The 21,961-nt window shown below is 46.6% G+C and overlaps 3 protein-coding genes and 1 long non-coding RNA gene across 4 annotated transcripts; 3 read left to right on the plus strand and 1 right to left on the minus strand.

The window, feature by feature from the left end:
- Positions 1 to 1,480: 1,480 nt before the first annotated feature.
- On the minus strand, positions 1,481 to 8,665 carry LOC127773671 (protein NRT1/ PTR FAMILY 5.10-like). The gene is made up of 4 exons (XM_052299810.1): positions 8,306 to 8,665; positions 7,989 to 8,206; positions 2,580 to 3,124; positions 1,481 to 2,480 (listed from the first exon to the last, which is right to left on the minus strand). Exons 1-4 carry the CDS (start codon positions 8,469 to 8,471, stop codon positions 1,664 to 1,666), a joined length of 1,746 nt encoding a protein of 581 aa, XP_052155770.1. The 5' UTR covers positions 8,472 to 8,665; the 3' UTR covers positions 1,481 to 1,663.
- On the plus strand, positions 6,113 to 7,227 carry LOC127773679 (uncharacterized). The gene is made up of 3 exons (XR_008017613.1): positions 6,113 to 6,460; positions 6,571 to 6,643; positions 7,018 to 7,227. It is a non-coding gene; the product is annotated as an uncharacterized LOC127773679 (long non-coding RNA).
- A 6,100-nt stretch (positions 8,666 to 14,765) lies between the features above and the next one.
- LOC127773675 (gibberellin-regulated protein 2-like) lies at positions 14,766 to 15,671 on the plus strand. Its single transcript, XM_052299814.1, has 3 exons — positions 14,766 to 14,939; positions 15,052 to 15,085; positions 15,192 to 15,671. Exons 1-3 carry the CDS (start codon positions 14,877 to 14,879, stop codon positions 15,371 to 15,373), a joined length of 279 nt encoding a protein of 92 aa, XP_052155774.1. The 5' UTR covers positions 14,766 to 14,876; the 3' UTR covers positions 15,374 to 15,671.
- Positions 15,672 to 18,582: 2,911 nt separating this feature from the next.
- LOC127774036 (uncharacterized protein At5g49945-like) lies at positions 18,583 to 21,652 on the plus strand. The gene is made up of 3 exons (XM_052300306.1): positions 18,583 to 19,808; positions 20,653 to 20,856; positions 20,941 to 21,652. Exons 1-3 carry the CDS (start codon positions 18,768 to 18,770, stop codon positions 21,166 to 21,168), a joined length of 1,473 nt encoding a protein of 490 aa, XP_052156266.1. The 5' UTR covers positions 18,583 to 18,767; the 3' UTR covers positions 21,169 to 21,652.
- Positions 21,653 to 21,961: the final 309 nt, after the last annotated feature.

Here is a 21,961-nt window from a genome sequence, read left to right on the forward strand (position 1 = left end):
ATAGTTATTTAATAAAATCATATGTAAAAAAAGATAATTTTGTATGGGTGCTAGCCGTACAATAGCGCAGGCCACCTAGCTAGTTTTAATCTAGAATCCATAAAAAGTATATTTTAGAAATATCTAAAATTCAAAATTTAAAAATAATTAATAACTGTCACATATATACAATACAATATGAATATCACGCATTAGTTAGTTCGTGATTGGTTAGTTTGGTTAAGTTAGTACATAATTTAAAGTTATGTTGCTAGTTTTAATATATTTTAATCATAAAACGTGAAAATATTTAAGCTATTATACTAGAAAAAAATAAAACGATGCTAGCCACACGTTTTATGCAGAGTATTATAAAAAAAAATAAAACGATGCTAGCCACCTGATTTATGCGGGCCACTCTGCTAATTGCTAGTAAAGGAAAAAAAAATGCAATCTGACCGACGAAGTGGTACGGAGGGCACTAGAGATCGGGCGCCCGATCCGGGGAGACAAAAAATCGGGCGGCCGTCCGGCCGTCCCAGCCATCCGATCCGGGAGAAAAAAAATCACAGGCCCCAAAACTACTACACGCATGCACAGAGATATTATTTTTAGTCACTGCATGCACAGAACGTGCAGCCATGCATGTGTCAAGTTTTTTAAATAAACTTTAAACTACTTTTTCTCTCAAATTACTTATCCAATTCACGATCCGATTGCACCACTAAACTCGTTGCAATTAAATCTTTAAAACAAGACCACACATTAATATAATCCGATGAAAAAAATTTAGCTTATTATTGAATTATTTTTAAATGTTGCACGCTGTTCCGTCAAGTATATAGAAATTGTTCCACTAAGTAGATAGTAATTATTTCACTAGTAGATCAAAAATGTTTCAATCATTTAAAAAGTTGAAACACAACCAGATCACCTCGTGAAACATTTTGCTACAACGTATGAAACAACAGTTTCTCAAAAAATTGGGCGTTATTTCACTTTATATAAAAACAATATTTCAGCAAATAGCGAAAAAATGTTTCAGTTCACTGTAACATTTTGAGCTATACGTAGTGAAACATTATAAATACATTAGGTGAAATATTTTTTGTGGAACAAAAAATAAAACGAATTCCCTTAATAGAGGGTTTCTAAAATATGTGGGTGATTTGTTGTAAAAGAATGTTTCAATTCACTGTAACATTAGATCTATACATAGTAAAACATTATAAGTACACTAGGTGAAATATTTTTTGTGGAAAAAAAAATGAAACGAATTCCTTTAATTGAGAGTTTCGAAAATATATGGGTAATTTGTTGTAACAGAGTATATGTAGGGACACGTGACGAGGGCGGCAGAGGACAGGTGGCGGGGCGGGGCGCGCGCGCGGTGGGAGGCGCCAGGGCTGGCGCCCGGCGCCCGATTTTTTGCAGCCGCGCCGGCGCCCGACGTGGAGGATTTTCGAAGTGGTACGGCCCCATTCCCATTCAAAAGCTCGCGAAAATAAAACCACATTCCCCTCCCATAAAAAAAACAATATGTTCATCTTTACTGTGATAGATCAAAGGCTGATATTCGGAAAACACTAATAACATAATTAAGAACATCTCCCCAAAGTTTAAATATGTAGATATGTACCCAGCTGATTCATGTACATACCTAAAGCACAATTTGTGTGCATCATCAACAGGACGTAGAAGTTGCGAGGAGAGCTCCCTTGTTCTTGTTCTTGTACTTGAACGTGACGGCGAAGTAGCCGTAGGCGAGCAGCTCGAGCGCGCTGAGCGCGGCGATCAGCCAGTAGAAGTAGTCGAGGTGGGCGCGGTTGAGGTTGTTGGAGAACCAGCTGCCGCCCCTCGCCGCCGTCGCCCGGTCGATCCCGGACACGAGCGCGCTGCTGATGAAGCTGCCGACGCCGAAGATGCTGAGGTAGAGCGCCAGCCCGAGGCTGCGCAGCTTGTCGGGCACCTGGTCGTAGAAGAACTCCTGGAGCCCCACCATGGTGAACACGTCCGCCGCGCCGAACAGCACGTACTGCGGCACCATCCACCACAGGCTCATCGGCACGGGGACGCCCGCCTTGTCGACGAGCCCGGCGTCCCGCGCCGCCCGCAGCCGGCGGGTCTCGACGAGCGCCGCGATCACCATGGACACCAGGGACAGCACCATCCCGGCGCCGATCCGCTGCAGCATGGTGATGCCCGAGGGGACGCCCGTGTAGCGGCGCGCCACCGGCACGATGACGCGGTCGTAGACCGGGATGATGGCCACGATGGTGATGCTGATGAAGCTCTGCAGCGCCGCCGGTGGGACCTGTATATGGTCGCCGATGCGCCGGTCCAGCGTCCCCGCCTGCTTCGTGAAGAACGTCGACGACTGCGCTAACGCCACGGCGTAGATCAGGCACGTCGCCCAGATCGGGAACAGCCGGACGATGCCCTTCGCTTGCTCCACGAGGCCCGCCTTGCCCACCACCTGTTCGTCCTCCTCTACTCCCGTGCTACAAAATTGCAGACAAAAAAAATCATGTTATCGAACACCATATGTGCAAGATTACCAGATGCGTGAAGACGCATTGCAGCGAGCATTACTGGTTTACCTGAACTCCGGCGCCGATGTCGCCGTTGGATGGCACTCCTGCGAAGCCGGCGGAAGAAGGGGGATCGACTTCGCCCTGTTTCGCCACGCCGCGAGTGCCTCGCCGGCGCGAGCGACCACGCCCTTCTTGCTGCCGGAGACGTAGTAGCGGTACGTCCTGGTGCCGAGCAGGAACACGGCGAGGGCGCACGCCATGACGACGCAGGGGATGCCGAAGCCGAGGCCCCAGCCGATGTTGTCCTGGACGTAGCTGAGGAACACCAGCGTGACGGCGGTGCCGCCGCACATGCCGAAGTACCACCAGTTGAAGAAGGAGCTCCTGGAGACCGACTCCTCGGGGTCGCTCGGGTCGAACTGGTCGGCGCCGAACGCCTGCACGCACGGCTTGTGGCCGCCCTGCGCGACGGCCACCATGTAGAGGGAGATGTAGAAGAACGCCACCCGCAGAGTCGACGGTGGGCAGGTCTTGCCGCCGGCGACGGCGGCGCTGCTGCATTGGTTGCCGCCGGTGGAGATAAAGGTCGAGAAAGCTAACATGGCCAAGCCCTGCACGCAGTATCGCGCTGAGTGATCAGTGATGTAGTACGTTGCCATACGCGCGCGCAGATGGCGGCGAAGTTGGAAAGGGAACAATAGTAAAGCATTTTATAATTGGCAAAATTTGCTACAGTACACTTAAAAAATATGTAATTAGCTATGAGACATTGCAAAAACGTGAATTTGCCCAAGGACACTTCAAAAGTGTGGTAATTTGCTGCAGGACACTAGACGTATTAAAATATAATATCCACCTAATTGATGAGAGAGAAACCACATCAAATGACCGTTTTGCCCTTATCTTCTTCCCCTCTTCCTGCTGTTCTTCCGATGCTTCCGAAAAGAATAAACACCAAACCAAATAAAATGCACCGGCGAGCCGCCCCATGGCTCCTCACACTTGAGGCACACCCTGAACACGCTGCTCATCGTTACGTGCACGGGCATGGTGTTGCCCATCGCGAGCGCCTCCAATCGCGTGACTTCGCCGCTCGCCGGCTCGCGCGTCGTGAATCACATGCCACCCATGCGCGCCGTGGCTCGCCCTTGTGACACGGCAGGGTCGTACGCACGAGCAACGGCGACAAGTCAAGGGACATCAGGTGGAAGGCGTTCAGCACCTTGCGCAATTCATCCTTGTCGTTGTCGACATTGCCAAGCATGTCCACTAGCTCCTGCGCGAGCTTGGTGAGATGGGTCACAGAACATGTGCCATCTTCCGGAACCACTGCATCTTGTGGAGGCCGGTGAAGGTGATGCAGGTGTCTGGGTTGAGGTCGAACAACATCTTGATGAGCTTCCGTGCGTCCGTTGTCAACCACGTCGGGCAGCTGAAGTCACCCTGCCGCATCTTGTGATAGATGCACACCAGGTTCTCGTCTTGGAACAGTAGTGTGCCGGCGAGCAATAGAGGATGATGCTACAGGACTAGAGGTCGGCCTTGGTGCTATCGTAGCCACCCGGCGAGCACCTCGGGGACAATGTACGTCGGCGTGCCACAAGCGGTGTGGAGGAGCTCGTCGGGGCGCGCATGGTAGCAGACTGTGCTGAGCCCGAAGTCGGAGGTTCTCAGCCTAGTTAAGCAGCAGGTTCTCAAGCTCAAGGTCACAGTGGTACACCCCACTGATGTGATTTGGTTTTTGTTCTTTTTAGAAACGTCGGAAGAAGCAAGATAAAGATAAGGGCAAAATGGTCATTTGATGTGGTTTCTCTCTCATCAATTAGGTGGATATTATATTTTAATGCGTGCAGTGTCCTACAACAAATTACCACACCTTTAGAGTGTCCTTAGGCAATTCACGTTTTTGCGATGTCCCACAGCTAATTACACATTTTTTAGGTGTCCTACAGCAAATTTCGCCTTTATAATTTTATCGAGGAATGCAAAAGAATTGAAGGCCCAACTTATGCACATATCGGCCCACAACTTCATCTGTAATTAAACAGGAATAAGTTCACTTTGTATCCCTTATCTTGAGGTTGAGTTTAAATCACATCCTTAGAACCATAATAACAGATATAACGGGTTTCAACTGATGAAACCAGTGCAAATAGACTCTCTTAGTGGTTTGTGGGCAATTTTGGCTGATGTGGAATCCTAATCGGTGATGAGGGATGTGAAGTGAACAATTCATTAGTTGAGGGACACAAATGGCGCGACGGGCCAGTGTACACCTTACCAGATGCTATCATGTAAACGATGAATATAAATAGCCCGAGTACAACAAAGTACTAGGTGATGTCCCATCCAAATCTACAGGGTCATTGTTTGGCTTATTGAGGAAAAAAGCCAAATGACATAATTGCAAACAAGAAATGATTTATGAATAAAATTTTTATATACATGTTTTTAGTGATCTAAAAGCAAATGATTCAAATTTTGACTTATCTACCCTATAATTCACCAACTCATTTTACTCATCTTTCACTCTTACACTCTTACATTCATCACTCAACGGTTCAGATCGTCCATGTAAAATCGAACGATCGAGATCGATCCAACCTCCCCCCTCCCGGAATCGCCGATTCCACCTCCCACCTCCTGAATCGCGCACGCCCCACTCTCTCTCTCGCTCTCCCAGATCCACGTCTCCTCTCCGCCCCTAACCACACCGCCGCCCTAATCGCCGCCTGCCACGTGCCGCCGCCTTAGATCCTTCGTCGTCAAGGGCGCCCGCTCGCGCCGCTCGCCGCAATCTCCATACCCGTTCTCATCTCTCCCCTGCTGCGGCCGCCTTCAATCCTCCGTGGTCAAGGGCGCCGGCTCGCCGTGGTCTCCATCGCCGCCCTCATCTCTCCCCTGTCGCCGCCTACTGTGAGTCCTCGACGATGGTGAAGCGGTGGCGCGGTGATCTCCGTTGAAATCGACGCGCAGCGCGGCATTTCTGTCCGAGGTGGCGCAGTGGCTGGAGCGAAAGGCGCCTCGCCGGCATGACGTGGACTGCAGCGGATCTTCGGCAACATCACAGCGCCATTGCTCCATCTTCCATCGGCAATTGTGCTCCTCGTTGGCAAGTGGCGGCTTGAACAGTAGCATGGCGCTCCCCGGCGACCGATCTGTGTGGCAGCTCTAACGATCTTTGTGCTCCCCTGTTGTGCTGCTAGTCTCCATTGAGATCAGGTCAAATTTCCCCAATTTTATTGTTTCCAATTGGAGAGTTTCTGTAGATATGTTTCCAATTATAGCGTCGTCTTTTGCTCATATATCATTTTTGTTTAGCGAAAATATATGATGAAAATTTGTATGTGTGGTAACAGAAAAAAAAATTGCAATCATAAAATCATATATATAGCCTTTCTGGTGTAAATGCAGTCAATAGTGTAGGGAATCTCTCCTATGTGGTCAAGGGTGCTGGCTTGCTGGGGTCTCCGTCACCCTGACATCAGGTTGCCGTCGATCCATCGCCTTCATATTTTGTTGGGTAAGAAACAAATCAACGATTCTTCAACAATTTGAGTTTGCAGTATATGGAGTGTTATATCGACTGAAATATTATTTTTTATTCTTTTGTTTGTAACCTCAAGCTTCCCAGATTGCCAATTCCTGTGCCAGATTGTTGGTAGTTTGTCTACTGAGGATTCTGTACTGGAAAACATGTCAGGGCAGTGTGGCGTTGTGCTGTCTGTGAATACATGTTTCTTTGAGAGGGAGGAGCATGAGAGAGAACGCCAGATTTTTTTGGCATTCTCAACTAGAATGAGAAATATGAATACACTGTTCGAATTTTGGAAGATGTGAATCTGCCAAGATGTTTGCCAAGCTCTACATACACCATTTGTTTGCTAAGGTGTTTTCAGTAAAATTCCTTTGGGCAACTGTGACAATGGTAAATCAAGAAAATGATGGTAATTTACCAAGTGCTTTTCTACCAAATTACATCAAACGTTGTATATATTTTCATGGGCCATATTGGAAATGTTGTTTTATGGCTAATATTAGCATTCTTATTTTTCAGATCCGATAAATTTCAGGTTGCAACTTACAAGGATCGGTTTTGGTAGGACTACCAAGTTGCCTAGGATTTTCGGGTAAGGATTATTTGTTTTTCTGATGCGGATCATGGAAATCGTGTGAAAAATTATCCAGATTCTGGTCTTGAATTATACTTGTCAAAACTAAGAAGATTATATGAATATCTATAAAAATAACTCCACTGTTTCTTTTTGTGTGGACATATATTGTATATTGAAGTGATTATATATAATTGTCGATGGTCATGGATTATTATTTTCATATAGTAATAATATCAGGTATGCTGATTTAGAAAGCTTTTGGTCTAGAATATTCTGATTTTCTCTCTTTCTAAGGCCAAGCTATGGTATTTTTGATTCACCTCAGCTGCAAATTGTAATGAGTTTTATTTGTATACATCCAAATGAAAATAATACTTCCTCCGTTGCAGCCAGCATGTGCTATAGAGATTGTATCAAGCAGCCAAAATATCATGTGCTCATCATGTAAGGCGGTCGGAGTCGGAGAAAAGAAGTGGATCAATTAATATAACATCTCTAAGCATTTTTGCTTTTTAGTTGTTTGCTAGCATAATTACTTTTTGTATTTTGTTGTTTCCTAGATGTTTCGAAATTTTTGATGAACGATTTCGGTCGCGACTTATTTGCGAATATGATTATGTATTATTTGTTACATATATATATATATATATATATATATATATATATATATATATATATATATATATATATATATAACGTGACTACGTGCATTACCAAATGTTACCGTAGCTTTAGCACGGGTATGCTACTATAAGCATAAGGATATGTAAAAAGATGAGGCTGCTAGATTGGTTTTTTTTACATTGAAAGTAGAAATTTTGGTATTATTGCGAATTTAATGTGCAGGGCGTGCGTAACCGTATTTGCCCAGAAACTCATCAGTGATGTGCTCTCTCTCCTGGGATAGAATCATCGATCATTTCCCTCTAGAAAAATCAAAGTTGATGGCTTGATTTGCCTTCGTCATAGAAAGGGACCCTCTTCGTCGTGTTCCACGATCAAACGAGTAGGTTAGTCGATCCCCGACGAGACCTCACCAACCACTCGAATAATTTTTGCGATCTGGCTCCTAATAACTCTCAGTGCTACAGCTGCTACTGGCTTAACAAATATCTTCATGGAAGAAACATGCTCACGCGAGTCACGAGCCAAGAACCAATTCCAAGCCATGGATAGCTTTCAGAGCTCTCCGGTGTGCTGCTGACACGTGGGCCCCGCGCTAGCGCACTCCTGAGATCTCTCGCCCATGCCGAACAAACGGGAATTTTTTTTCTCTCTTTTTTTTTCTATATCTAGGAGAGAAACAGACGAGAGAAAAGAAGAGAAAAAAAACAATGGCGTTTTGGTGGTATTAATTTACCAGGATGTAGAGCAGCGAGGCGAGGAGAATGGTGCGGTAGCGGCCGAGCCAGGAGTCGGCGAGGGCGCCGCCGAGCAGCGGCAGCAGCTGGGAGACGCCGTTCCAGGCGTTGATGGCCGCCGCCGCCGCCGCGTTCCCTTCCCCGAGCGAGCCCGTCAGGTAGGTGATCAGGTTCGCCGACACCCCGTAGAACGCGAACCGCTCCGCGATCTCCACCGCTGCAGATCCCCCAATAATCCATGTCAAATTCACCACCACACAACTCGTACGCATCGATGATTCTCAGTTCTGGCCTGCCAATCGAGCGCACTACTTGCCTATGATGAAGAGCGCCGACCTCCAGCCGCCGGTGGCGCCGCGGAGGGCGGGGCGGCCGCGGTGGTCCACGGGGGCGGCGGCGGCGGCGGCCACATCCCCGTCCGCCATGCCGTCGTCCAGTGCGAGCAGCGGGTCGTAGGAGCCGGAGTCGGAGCCGGAAGGCATCGTCGCCGGCCGGCTTTGACACTCTATATATATGGGCAGCTCGCTTTCTCTCTCTATCTCTCTCTCACGCACACAACTAGCCGCAGCTCGGCCGAAACTTTCGCAGTCAATGCCTACTCACTCACACCTTGGCTTGGCGGCGGCTAAAATAAGCAAAGCAGCATGAGAATCGGCCGGGAATGGATCTCAACAGAAAATAAGCGCGCCAGTTGGCGCGCTCGATTTATATCCCATTTATATTATTTTTGTGTTATTAATTAGCACATTGTTCATAAAAAAATATAGAAATCAATTTAATTTCCTTGAAACTCATAAAAAATCGTAGGAATGGAATTTTTTGAGTTTAAGTTTAACATAACAGGTCATATTGTTGAGAAAATCGTCAAATTTTCTCTTTTTTTCAATCCATACTATTAATTATTCCATTGTTTTTCTAAAATTATAATTAAATTATTTACTAATGATAAAATTGGTGTTGTTTTTTTTAAAAAAAGTGTTTCAGATTTTTGTTTTGTTAGGAGCCACAATGTTCATCATTTGTTTTGATGACATAACAATACTAAATTGGGTTTAAATCATAAACATTGTATAGGTGTTTGTATTGATGGCTAATTAGTGATGGGTGACATATACGTTGATGATGAGTTGCATGTGGTGATTTCGCTGATTTTAGAAGAAAAAGAAGTTAATTTTAATTCCCGAACTATTTCACCGGAGTAGTTAACATACTAAATTGTTTTTTTCTTATTTTACAACCCGAACTATTGAAAATGTTTCACTTTACTCTCCTAATGCTATTTCTCTTGTTTTTTTATCTCTCTATGTAAGTCATATTTTGCACTCTAATTTGGTAGAACGTAGTTGCATTTGCGACATAAGTCTCAACATTTCTTTTTAATTTTTTTCCCACCGTTTATGTAGGTTGAAAGTACATAGGACTGATTTAAACATCAAAATTTTAAGTTCAAGCAAACAACCACATTTTGAAAAATATTTTTGAACTTTGATAATATTCTAATGTATGACTCCAACAAATTTCAGCTTAAAGTAAGAAAACTACAAAATATTATTAAAGAGTAAAGTGAACCATTTTTATCAGTTTAGGAGGTAAGATGAGGAAAAAAATAGATTTTTTAATAGTATTCATCGAATTAGTTCGGAGAAGTAAAATATTTTTTTTTCATTTTGAGATATGCTAACTCAATTTTTCAAAGATGCTGATATGTATGAAACTGAGTAGTTGTATATGCATTCAACATTTTTTTTGTAATACTAATGTACTACCTCAGTACTTATACATATGTAGAGCATGTGAGCTCTATTGACATAGGCATTCGCTGCTTTTGCCTAATCGATCCTTCCAGAATAGCCTTTCATCGGCATAGGAGGACTGGCCTGCCACAACCCTGTACTTCCTTCGTACTCCTAGACGCACAACTGTTCAGTTCTTTTTTTTTTCTTTGTGCTCTTCGGATTTATGTGCCATGTGAAAGAGGACACGTGGACCAATCACTGCTGGCAGAAGCAGCCAGCATTAGAAATAAAGATCCGCGCCGCGCCGCGCCATATCGGATAGAGTCGGACACGATTATGTTGATATGTGAATACGATTATGTTGATAATATTTGGATAATTATTTTGCGTTTATTTTAAATAAAATTTTAAATCACTATTCTATCGTGGATCTGATATTTGAAATTGCGCTAAACAAGACGGAATAGTTCTCACTACTAGTACTATGGAACGAGGGGTCGCACTCGTCACGCGTCGCGCATGTTAGGTTTGTTTGGTTCAATACCCTACCAAAATACTGGTATTGGCACAACCAATATTTTGGTAGGGTAGAGTTGTATTTGGTTTAAGGCCAATTTAAAAACTAAGCTTTGAGTGGAATATAGAAAATATCAAATTGGACATTGGCATTGCCAATGATTTGGCTTCTAACCAAAACCACCAATACACTATTCAAACTACCAAAATGTTGGTAGGGCAAGTTTTTAGCACTAATCTAAAACACATTAATTTTGACAATTTGACTCTTTAAAAAACTAATTTTACAAATGAACCGCCGCCTATTTCAAAAGTAACCCTTTTTTTCAACGCCAAATGGTGTGGCGCTGAACTTAGACACCTCAGCGCCACGTCACCTGGCGCTGAATGCCGTGCTACCGTGGATGGAAGGCTGAGTCAGCGTGCCAACGTATATTCAGCGCCGTGCTATTTGGCGTTGAGGTGTCTAAATTCAGCGCTACACGATTTGGCGCTGAACAGAAGGGTCACTTTTAAAATAAGTTTTGGCAGCGGTTCATTTGTAAAATTAGTTTTTGCAAAGGGTCAAATTGTCAAAATTAATGTCCAAAACGGCCCGTTATACGCACGGGTGCGTGAAGCAAAGCGGCCAGTTGGCCCGGTGGCCGGTGACGGGGCCGTGGGTCGCCGGACATGCATGCATGGCTAGTGTTGGCGGGCGCCGGACATGGCTCATTGGCTGGCTGGTGTTGGCGACGTTGCGTGCTTAGGACTCGCGAGCTCTGGCAGTACGCTGTCAGCGTCAGCTGCGGTACGCATCTTGGGTGCCTCGGTTCTCCACCACGAATTTTGGTCAAAATGAGCAGACGCCAGACGGGCAGATTATTCTCGTTTTGAACGTTTTTGTACCGAGAGGAAGGTCAGTTGGGCTGTATGTGCACACTAATCTACAGTAGCAGTACTACGTTGTACCTTTCCTTTTGAGAGGACGTACGATACTCCAGTCCTACTGCGGTGTACATCCTCGGACAAGGCCGGGGTTCCCTCGGCTTCGATCTAACCAATGCAAGTCTCTAATTCGAGTTACCTTAGATGTCACGTAGAACAAATGCATATAGAATCCACTCATCTCATAGTGCAAGTTACTTTCACGGGATCCCCAAGCCAACCACCCCAACCCAACTACTGCTACCTTTCCCTTTTACCGGCGCTTCTCTCTCCCACTTTCCTCGCATTCTCTCTCCCACTTCCCCCATTTACCGGCGCCCAGCAGAGAGGAGGCGACATCCTCGGGCTCGTCCCAGCTTCGAGCGGCGGAGGGGCGATGACGGCGCCACGGATCTGGAGCGGCAGCGCGGATCTAGAGTGGAGCGGCGACGGTGTCCTCATGCTCGTCTCCAGGAAGCGCCGAGCGGAGCCTCGACGGCGCGGATCGGAGCGGCGCAAGAGCTCACTAGGGCCTCCGTTTCGAGGCGGAGAAGGGTGGTGGTTGGGGAGCTACCCAGCAGCATGGCGACGAGCTCCCGGGCGACACCGAGGTCGGCGAAGTGGAGTGGAGCACGGGGACTTAGGACGACGCCACCGCCACTCGAGATCTGCAACTGGCGATGTAGAGATCCGCCACCGAGGCCGCCTCTCAAAGCGAGGAGGAGGACAACCATGAGCAGTCATGGCGAGCGGTTGTGGCGTCGTCGACGGGATGACAGGAGGGAGGTGCGATCGTGGCGGGCGGTGGCGTCGTTGACGGGCTAACGGGAGGGAGGCGTGGTCATCGGCGGCGGCGGTGGCACAGTCATGGCGGGCCCCGGTGGCGACTCCACCAGCTTCACGAGCTCCCCCGGTCGGCGCCCCTCCTCTCCCTTCATGACAGCACTTCAAACCGATGAGGCGGCGATGGCGGTCTGGAGCGCCCTCGTTTCGAGCGGCAGTGGCGCACGGTTGATCTGCTTGTGGCACCCTTGGCGACGGCAACCCCGACGGCTGAGCAGCTTCACCGGCTTTGGAGGACCACGGCCACGCTCACCACCAAGGCTGCACCGGCCTTTTTGCAGAGCAAGGCGCCAGGCTCTCGTTCCTCTAGAGATGCGAAAACCAATCATAGCTATGGGGCCCACTCGCTTTTTCCTCCACGTAGACCAGGTAACACGCCACGTACTTGCATTGTGAAAGGGCTAGACATGTCTTTTCAAGGCATGGCCAGATGGCTAGGTCCGGTCCACGAACATAGTAGGAACTAGTTGATACCCCGCACTTTGTTGTAAAATATGTAGATAAAATGCATGTTATACATTATAAAAAGAGATAATCCATTCTATGCCGTAGACAAAGCACGGATTCTACAATATACCACTGACAAAGCTCAGTTCTATAATATACCATTGAACAACTATTTTTCTTCCTTACATACCATCACCGCTAGTCAACAGCTAGTCAAATTCCGTTAAGAGGAAGAAAATGTCCATTTTACCCCTAGGGTATCATGCGTACTCATAGATTTCATTGGTCACGATCCACTAATTCTTCTCATTGATGAAAAATAGAAATCACTTGTCTTTTTATCCTCCAAGATTATTTAATGAGTCATGACATTGTGCAAAATCTCAATTTTATCTTAGGGGTAAAATTGTCATTTTTCTCCCTTAACGGTGTATGACTAACGACTGACTAACACCGATGGCATATAAGGAAGAAAATGAGTCGTTCAATGGTATATTGTAGAACCGAGCATTGTCAATGGCATATTGTAGAACCCGCGCTTTGTCGATGGCATAGAATGGAAAATAATGTATATGTTTAAATAATGTGAAAATGATCTGGAGATAATGATTTAACATTGCTTGCATATTGAGTTCTAAAAAATAACAAAATTATAAATGATTTGTCATGTTTGCATTATATTTAAACTACTTTAGATAATAATTGTTAGTGGATGATGATGTGGCACACTTGTATGTATGTGATTTAAAATACTTTAGATAATAATTAATAGTGAGTGATGATGTGGCACACTTGCATATTGATCTTTAGAAGTTAGTAGGCATCAACTATATAGATAGTATAGATAAGTTAATTTTTTGGTCTCTTAACTTGACACCAAGTCCGATTTTCAACCTTGAACCAAAAACCAGATACAACAAGTCTCCCAACTTACAAAACCAGTGCAAATGAGATCCCTCAACAGTATTATTACCGGGTTTGGCTGACTTGGCACCTACGTGGCTACTTTGACTAGTTCTTCATCTCACATGATATTGATATGGCGCTTACGTGACAGTTTGATCTCGGAAAAAAATTTAAACCCATGGAGCCCACATATCAATTACAACAAAAAAAAATAATAAACAGTGGCGACCATGTGGGACCCACATATCAACTGTTTGAGTTAGCGTGAGACCCACGCGGGCCCCCACATGTCAGCCACGAGTGAATCCTCAACCAGTCGACGCTCTCCTCATGCATTAGTGGCGGTGGCGGCTGGAGCAGTGGCCGGCCCTAGGGAGAGTGGATTCGTTGGGCCTCAAGTGGATCTCGTCGTTGGGATGCCGACAATGATTTCCCTCATTGCGATGGTCATCGGCAGCGGTAGCCGGTTGATGATATCTTTTGTCTGACTGACATGTGGGCCCCATATTTTTATTTTATTTTTTGCTTCTAGTGCCATGTCACTGCCACGTAGGACGAGGATCAAGTCGAATTAGCCACGTAGATACCACGACAATCAAAACCGTCATTCAAACCGTCTTGGGATCTTATTTGCACTGGTTTTAACAATTGAGGGGAGAAGACCGAACTTGCTGTCAAGTTAAGGGAGCTAAATGAATTCCAACGTACTATATGCGCATGAGGCCCATATTCCGATAGCAAGTCCGGCTAGGAATTATTTGGGCCTCACTCCTCAGGCTCTAAGTAGACTCTCCTCCTACTGGCTAGTGGCTACGTACTGCCCTTCCCTTTGCGAGCTTGTACTTACTTCCTGAATTGATTTGGCCGAGATTATTAAATCTTTTGACGGCAGCTAGTGATGTTAACAGTACAAGTGTATAACACCCAGAAAAGATGGGCAGAACAACACCTGTAACAAAAGTTCAGGTGTTTGGCATGCTTAAAACCAAAGGTAAACTTGCTGAAATGGTGAAACCACATGACACATATTTTCAGGTTTAGTGGAGTCCATCGCGTTGATGGGGTATATCTTTGGCCAAAAAGTGAACTCACTCTTCTCCGTTCAGCAGCGGGGAGCGTGTAGATTACAGCACGCATGCAAGCTTAGTGCTCGTCAGAAAACTAATCACTAATATAACCAGCCGCTGATTTCTCATCGAAGACATAATTAAAATTGTTTGCACGCTGATCTGATCACAGAAGCGACTGATGCATGCAAGGTGTGGCGACGTGGAGAGCCCAACACGGAACCACCAGGGAAGGGGGGCGCACGCAGAGCTTGCTGTGCTGCGTGCTGCTGCTGCGTATGCGTGCCTCCTGGGATACACCGTGTGATAGATCTGGCAGCCCCATCCGACCTCTCGCCCTATAAATTGGGCTACCGGCCGGCGTCTTTTGTTCATCACCTCCACCTCGCAAACAGAACCAGTACTTTAATTTCACCTTGCAAATTCAGTTGAATTCGGCTCGTTCAGGTTCAGTCGTTTGATCATCATGGCCAGTATGGCCAAGTCGCTCTTGTGCATCTCGCTCGTCGCCATCCTGCTCCTCGTCGAGGTAATTAATCAGATATTTCAAACTGATCTTTTAACCTAAACGAAACGGTTTCCTGAATTGTATATATTTCAGTTACTGATCCGATCCTGTTTATTTCTTGTTTGGTCTTCAGACTACTGCTCCACATGGACAAGCTTACGCCATCGGTAAGCAATGCGTGATCTAGTTCAGTTTTTCTTTTCCCTTTTTTTCTGATCTGTGTGAGTGTGATGAACTGATGAGTTGCATGCAAATGTATGTAATCTGGTGTAGATTGCGGGGCGAAGTGCGGGTACCGGTGCAGCAAGTCGGGGCGGCCGAAGATGTGCCTGAGGGCGTGCGGCACCTGCTGCCAGCGCTGCGGCTGCGTGCCGCCGGGCACCTCCGGCAACGAGAACGTCTGCCCCTGCTACGCCAACATGACCACCCACAACGGCCGCCACAAGTGCCCTTGATCATCTCGACCAATATATCACCGCTCGATCACCGCGCCGCCGCTTTGCTATCCAACCGACCGGTGATGATACATGGCGGCAACCTTGTGATGATCCTAGCTAGCTAGATGTGCTACCTACTTCGTGCCTGCATGCATGTAGCTTGCATATGCATGCTAGCTTTGCTATATCGCGTATTTGCTACTTGGAATATGTATGATGTGTGTGCATATATATGTGGCGTGTCGTGATCGATCGATCGATCGACCGTGTACGAGCAAATAAGTAATATAATGAAGTATTTGCTTTTATGATTAAATTGCGTAGCAACCTTTTCAGTTTTGCCTTGCTATGCATGGTTGGGAAAAGCTTGGGGTATAGTAGCGCGATTACTAGCAACGATGCACGAAAACCATTTTGTGCGTGTGCGTGCGTGTCAGCTATTCAGCAAGAGAAATCATGACTGGCACGGCTTACAAGGGAAGATTGCTCGTACGTACGCTAGCTACTCTCGATCACACGGGTGCATTGTAGCTTTGGCACTTCGCTGCATGTGACCAATATATGGCAGCAAATCTGGGTGCAGACGAGGCACTAGAAGAGTAGGTGCAGCCAAAACACGGGTCGGCGTCGTCAGCCACCGATCTACCAAACGCCTGACAGTGTTAAGCCAAACTAACCACAACTTAAACGACGGCGCAGAAGTAAACTGTCGCGTGCTCATGCGTAGCAGGGCCCAAGAATGCACTAACAAAGACAGAGGCCTAATCCATCGGGCCTGGCCCAGCTAGCAACGGAAGTGAACGCGGTAATAAGCTGCTTGTGGAATACGTTCACCTTAGGTCCCTCAATTTGTCGCCCAGTCTGATTTTCATCCTCAGTTCGAAAAACCGGTACATTGCATCCCCCAACTTACAAAACCAGTGCAAACGAGGTTCCTATGTGGTATTGACCTCGGTTTTGACTGACGTGGATACGTGGCATCTTTTGACTAAGTCTTCGTCCTACGTGGCGTTGACGTGGCACTTATGTGGCAGTTTGATCCGGAAAAAATAAAATTGGAAAATAAAAAATTACAACAAAAGATGTGAGGCCCATATATTAGTCAAACAAAATAAAAATATGTAAGTGGGTCGTACTACCTCCACCTCACCCCTCTCTCTATCCCCTATGGGTCCCAATGGGGGTCAATGGCGACGCAAGGCAGCAGCGGCGGAAGTGGCCTGCGAGGCAGCAAGGAGGGAGCTGCGGCGTTCCGGCGGCGGAGAAAAGGATGGAGGTGAGGGAGCCAATGAGCCGAAGGAGGAGGCCGAGCCGCATCGGGGCGACGCGGCTACCACCAGTAGTGGCGACGGAGGAGGAGAAGGCGCGGGTGGGGAAGGCGGCGAGGGCAGCAGGGTCAATGCTAGCAGTGCCTGCGGGCAAGCCCTGGTGGACGGGGAAGGGTCGGGTTTTTTTTTTTTTGGGGGGGGGGAGGGGGGGAGGGGGCGGCGGCGGCGGTGGAGGGGCGGAGATGGCAGCTTCGATGTTGAGAATGACCGCTTCACCCGACGCTGCCCACTGCCCCTATGTTCCACTCGGTGCCTGGCACCCGCCGTCGCTCCGCCCACCGCCCCGCCAACGCTCCGCTTCCACCCACCGCCCCTCTGCTCCGCTTGGCGCCTGCCGTCACTCTGCCCACCGCCCTCCGCCGCTCCACTTCCACCCGCCGTTGCTCCGCTTCCACCCTGCCGCCCGCCATCGCTCCGCCCACCACTCCACTTCCATTCGCTGCCCCTTTGCTCCGCCCACTACTTTGCGCCGCCGCTTGCCTTTTGCAGTGTAGGGGAGAAAGAGAGAGAGGGGGGTGAGGGAAGAGGGAGGATGACATGTGGGACTACATGGGCCTCACCTTTTTAAACTTTTTTGTGTGTGGTTGACATGTGGGTCCTATAGTTTTTATTATTTTTTGGGATCCAATTGACACGTTGTTGATGCAAAAAACACACACTTTGCTTTTGAAAAGCAAACTCTCTCCAAATCCTCTTCGATTTTAACTTCGAATCCGATCTATGATTTGCCAAATTTGGTCGTTAACACACGTAAGCGCCACGTCAATGCCACATGGGATGAGGATCTAGTCAAAGGGAGCCACATAGGTGCCATGTCAGCCAAAACTGAGCATAATACTGCTGAGGGACCTCTTCTGCACGGTTTTGTGAGTTGATGGATGCGTTGTATCTGGTTTTCTGGACTAAGGATGAAAATCAGACTAGGCGACAAACTGAGGGATCTAGAGTGAACTTATTACTAAGCTTGTTGAAGCAGAGGGGTGGGGGGGTGTTAAATGTCGTCCCCCCTATTCGGCCTAAACAGTTTAGAGAACAAGGGTGAAACATGCGACTGTAGTGAGGTGCAGGGCGAGAGAGGAAATGAGAGATTGAGTGAGAGAGGGATGCCTGCGAAAATACTTTAAGTGATTGGAATGTAACTTTTAAACTTGTAAATGTTGAGAATACAAAAAATAATTGATAACAGTGTGATTATGTGAGCTGTAGTACCTATTTTCGTATAAAAAAAATAACTTATAGGAATGAATCTGCGCAAGCATTATGTTCATCCATATAAATTGGTTTTTTGAACGGAGGGTGTAGATTCTAGATTTATGTGTTAGATGTCGAACTTTATATTTTCTTTAACTTTAACTATAGTAAACAGTAATTTTATGGAATTCACTCATTTTTTCTCATTGAGAATTTGATCTGCACCATAAAACTGCAATTGCCAATTGCATGCTGGAATTCACACAATTTATTTAGGGCCATTTGATTCAAAGAATTTTATGTAGGAATTTCATAGGATTCAAATCCTATAGGAATTTTTTCTGTGTGATCATTTGATTCAAGAAAGTTTCCAAATTCTATGAAATTCCTATGGAATGGCTCATTGCATATGGATTTTGGAGGAATCTTAGCAAGAGCTACAACCTCTTAGAAAATTTTCTTCGAGTCTATCTTTCTCATCCGATTTCTATGTTTTTTATGTGGTTCACTCAAACGGCAATTCCTGTGTTTTTTCTGTGTTTTATAAAACTCTGATTTACATTTATTTTTTATCAGAATTATGTGTTTTTTATACCTTTATTTTTTTCGATCCTACCATTCGAAGTGCACTTAGTAGCGAAGTGTCATTAAATTTCGAGAAACCACAGATCGATCAGATCCAAGTCCAACGATCAACTACTCCACCTCCCGCTACAAGCCTTCAGCGCCCAAATCGAGTGCCTACCTTTATCTCTCACCTTTCGCAAATCGCAGCCGGCCGCCGCTGTAGTAGCAAACATCTCCTTCGTCTTCCCTACGCGTCCACCCGAAAAAGAAAAAAAAAAAAGAACAGGAGAATTATCCCCACTTCCAGAGTCCAAACCTCCCCGTCCATGGCGACGGCGAGCTCGATCCGGCCGCCACGCGCGGCGCTAGTCCTCCTCCTGCTCGCGCTGTCCTTCTCCCTCACCCTCGCCGCCCACTTCGAGGGCTTTGGCTCCGACGACCTCCACTCCGCCCACGCCGACGCGGCCTCGGCAGACGATGAAGACGACGAGGGGCTCGACGTCGAGCTCCCGCCGCCGCCGCGCATCTCCCTCTCCACTTCAACTCCTTCCCCTCCCGTCACCACCACCACCACCACCACCTCCGCTCCAAACCCTAACCCCGATCCCAACCCGACGCTGACCCCGCCGAACCCCACCCCGACGCTCGATCTCTGGGACGAGGACGAGTTCGAGGGCATCCCTGTCCCGGAAGCGGCCTCCTCCGACGAATCCTCCACGCCGGCGGAAGCCGCCCCGTCAGATCCCGCGGCCGATGCCGCGGCCGAGGCGGCGCCGGCACCGCCCCGGCGGCCCGCGGAGCTGCTCCGCGCGTACACCGTCGAGATCGCGTGCGTCAGCTTCCTGATCTGCTTCCTGCTCAACTACTTCACCGGGAAGCGGCAGAACGAGGCGATCGCGCTCGCCTGGGCCACCAGGTTCGCCACCAGGGACTCCATCTTCGACAAGAACTTCAGCCTCCTCGGCACCGGCGACGGCAAGGACACGCCGCTCCTGATGAAGGAAGGGCAGGACGTGTTCAAGTTCTACGCGAGCGGGAGGCGGTACTGCCAGGGGATGCTCGCCACCATGGAGATGCGCGCGCGGCACGACCTGCTGTCCAAACTGGTGGAGCTGGTGTTCCCCAGGAAGGACACCATCACGTTCGAGGTGGTGATGAACGAGGAAGCCATGGACCACGTCATGTTGGCCGTGGCGAGGAAGAAGGCGGCCAAGACGATGCAGAAGGAGGAGAGGGATCTGCAGAAATTTGCCGGGGTTCTGATCTCGGCACCCACTGGGAGGAGATGGGTTGCGGATGAGCTTGCGGTAGTGGCCGAGTCAAAGGAGGTTGCTGGGGATATGATTACTGAAGCCGTGCTGGACCAGGTGATGATTTAACCTGCTTACTTATTTTTAGAATTGCTGTTTTTAGCTTCGGTGGTACTGGGTAAATGGTTCTTCTGGTAAGATTGTACAGATGATATAGTGAGGTGTCCTGTTGATGTTGATTCTTTTATGAAAGTAATATAGGTAAGTGCCTTCTAAAACGAAACGGTATATATTACAAATTATCATCGAATAATTTGGAAGTGAGAAAGGTGCAATATTCGACATTCGAGAAACATCTCACTCCCTTCAATTATATCATTAATCACTAACTTCAATATGGATGAAGTGTAAAGGAATTAAATTGTGAATTGATCTGAGTTTCTTACTTTTTGGGTGAATTGGCACCAATTGGATTCTATTATGTTCATAACTATTCTTGTACCAAGATTTTCCCAGAACAGTAACTGTGGATCAAGTAATGTGATGATGGCTTGTATTATCATTTCATTATGTTTGTAATTTAATAATATCATCAGGCTTTTGCATAAGGCAGTGTTGATATTGAACATGCCATATTTGTCTTGGGAAAGTCGGGGTACTGTTCCTAGCTGTTGATGTTTTGCACATTTGGATAGTGAAGAACTTAGGGAGTACCTTGAATTTTTGACTGCTAGAGTTCTACCAAAGTCGCCATCTATATTTTTTTTAACGACTGAAGTAGCCTGTCTTAATGCTATGATAAAGAAAATTAGATGGAAGGTTTAGTAATTAAGGATTGACATAGCTTTGCTCAGAATTTTGTTATGGGCTGGCTCAATATGATCCGCATGTCTTTAGTAAGACTGAGCAATGCTATACAGTGGCATACATATATAATGTTTTACAACCTGTTTCTCTGCAGGTCCTTGGTGACAAAGCTTTTGAGAAATTTGGGAAATGGTTCATCTCACTTCATTTTTCAGATCAACTGGCAGGCTCTTACAAGAAAGTCCTTTCTTTCAAGTTTGTACTGCCAGATGCAAGCAACATGGCTGAGATGACAAGATTAGTTGCTCTCGTGCCATACTACATTGATTTGGTGGGGCGTTACAAGCTCAGCAACCATGTGAGTATCTCCTCTATCTTTGTTTTAGGCCACAACCATTTTTCGGTTACAGTGTCTAATTCTTCTTATTCATGGTAATTGCAGGCTCGTTCCAAAACTGAAGCTGCAAGAACAAAAGCTGCCCAGGAGGCTTTCAGGGAGCAACAGGGTCTAAGGCAGGAAGCCCTTCAAAGGAAGAAGGCTGAGAAGAAAAAACTTATGGAAGAGGCAGAGGCCAAATTGAGCGCCGAGGCACTCCGCAAGAAAGAGGAAAAAGAAAGGGCTCGTCAGATGAAGAAGTCCATGCCCAAAGTTAAAATGCTCCGTTCCTAGTAACATCAAAGATATATCACAGCACTGGCTTTAGCTATTCAGTTGCTGATTAGCTTATTGTTGCCTGCCAGACTCTTTTATGTTCTTCTGGGCCATCAACTTTTCTTTGCCATGGGGGGATACAAGCGAAAGGAAATAGGTGAAGATAATCTTTTGCTGTTGTTTCAGCTTGTCGCTTGTTGGGGGATTAATTTGAAACGCTGAGCTATGCCTACTGCAGGCTGTTTTCCTTGTATTAATATACGCAGGCTGGAATGGCGTCAAGTTTGATTTGCCCCCACGATCGTTCATTTTAGTTCATCTGAATGTTGTTATGCAGCAGCTCGTTTGTAAGAGAACTCCATGACTTGCTGTGTAATGCGTTCATAGATACGCTGCCAGAAACTCAAGACTAGATCACATAATTTGAGTGGATTTATGAGTAAATCTCATCTATGCATGTCTTCTACTGGTTGAAGCAGTAATAACTGTTGGGATTGTCGTATACTGTGTTATGCACCGCTGTTTGGCACCGCTCTAACTCGAGTTTTTATGGAGCTCCAGATTAAGATCATCACTGTTCTTTACTTTCGTGTAAAATCAGATTATTGGATTTCTTTATTCATAATAAACTCTATTTTCTGCAAAAGTTCTTGAGTTGCAGTCTTGCCAAACAGAGCCTGGTCACCAATTGTCAAATAACAGATCTGCCTACTTATGCTGTGTTTTTCCCCTTTGCTACCTCACAGTTCCTTTTTTTGCACGTGTGTTTTCGCTTTTCAAACTGTTAAACGGTGTGTTTTTTTTAAAAAAT

This window comes from Oryza glaberrima, chromosome 5, assembly GCF_000147395.1.
Source record: "Oryza glaberrima chromosome 5, OglaRS2, whole genome shotgun sequence".
In the NCBI taxonomy this organism is placed as follows: domain Eukaryota; kingdom Viridiplantae; phylum Streptophyta; class Magnoliopsida; order Poales; family Poaceae; genus Oryza; species Oryza glaberrima.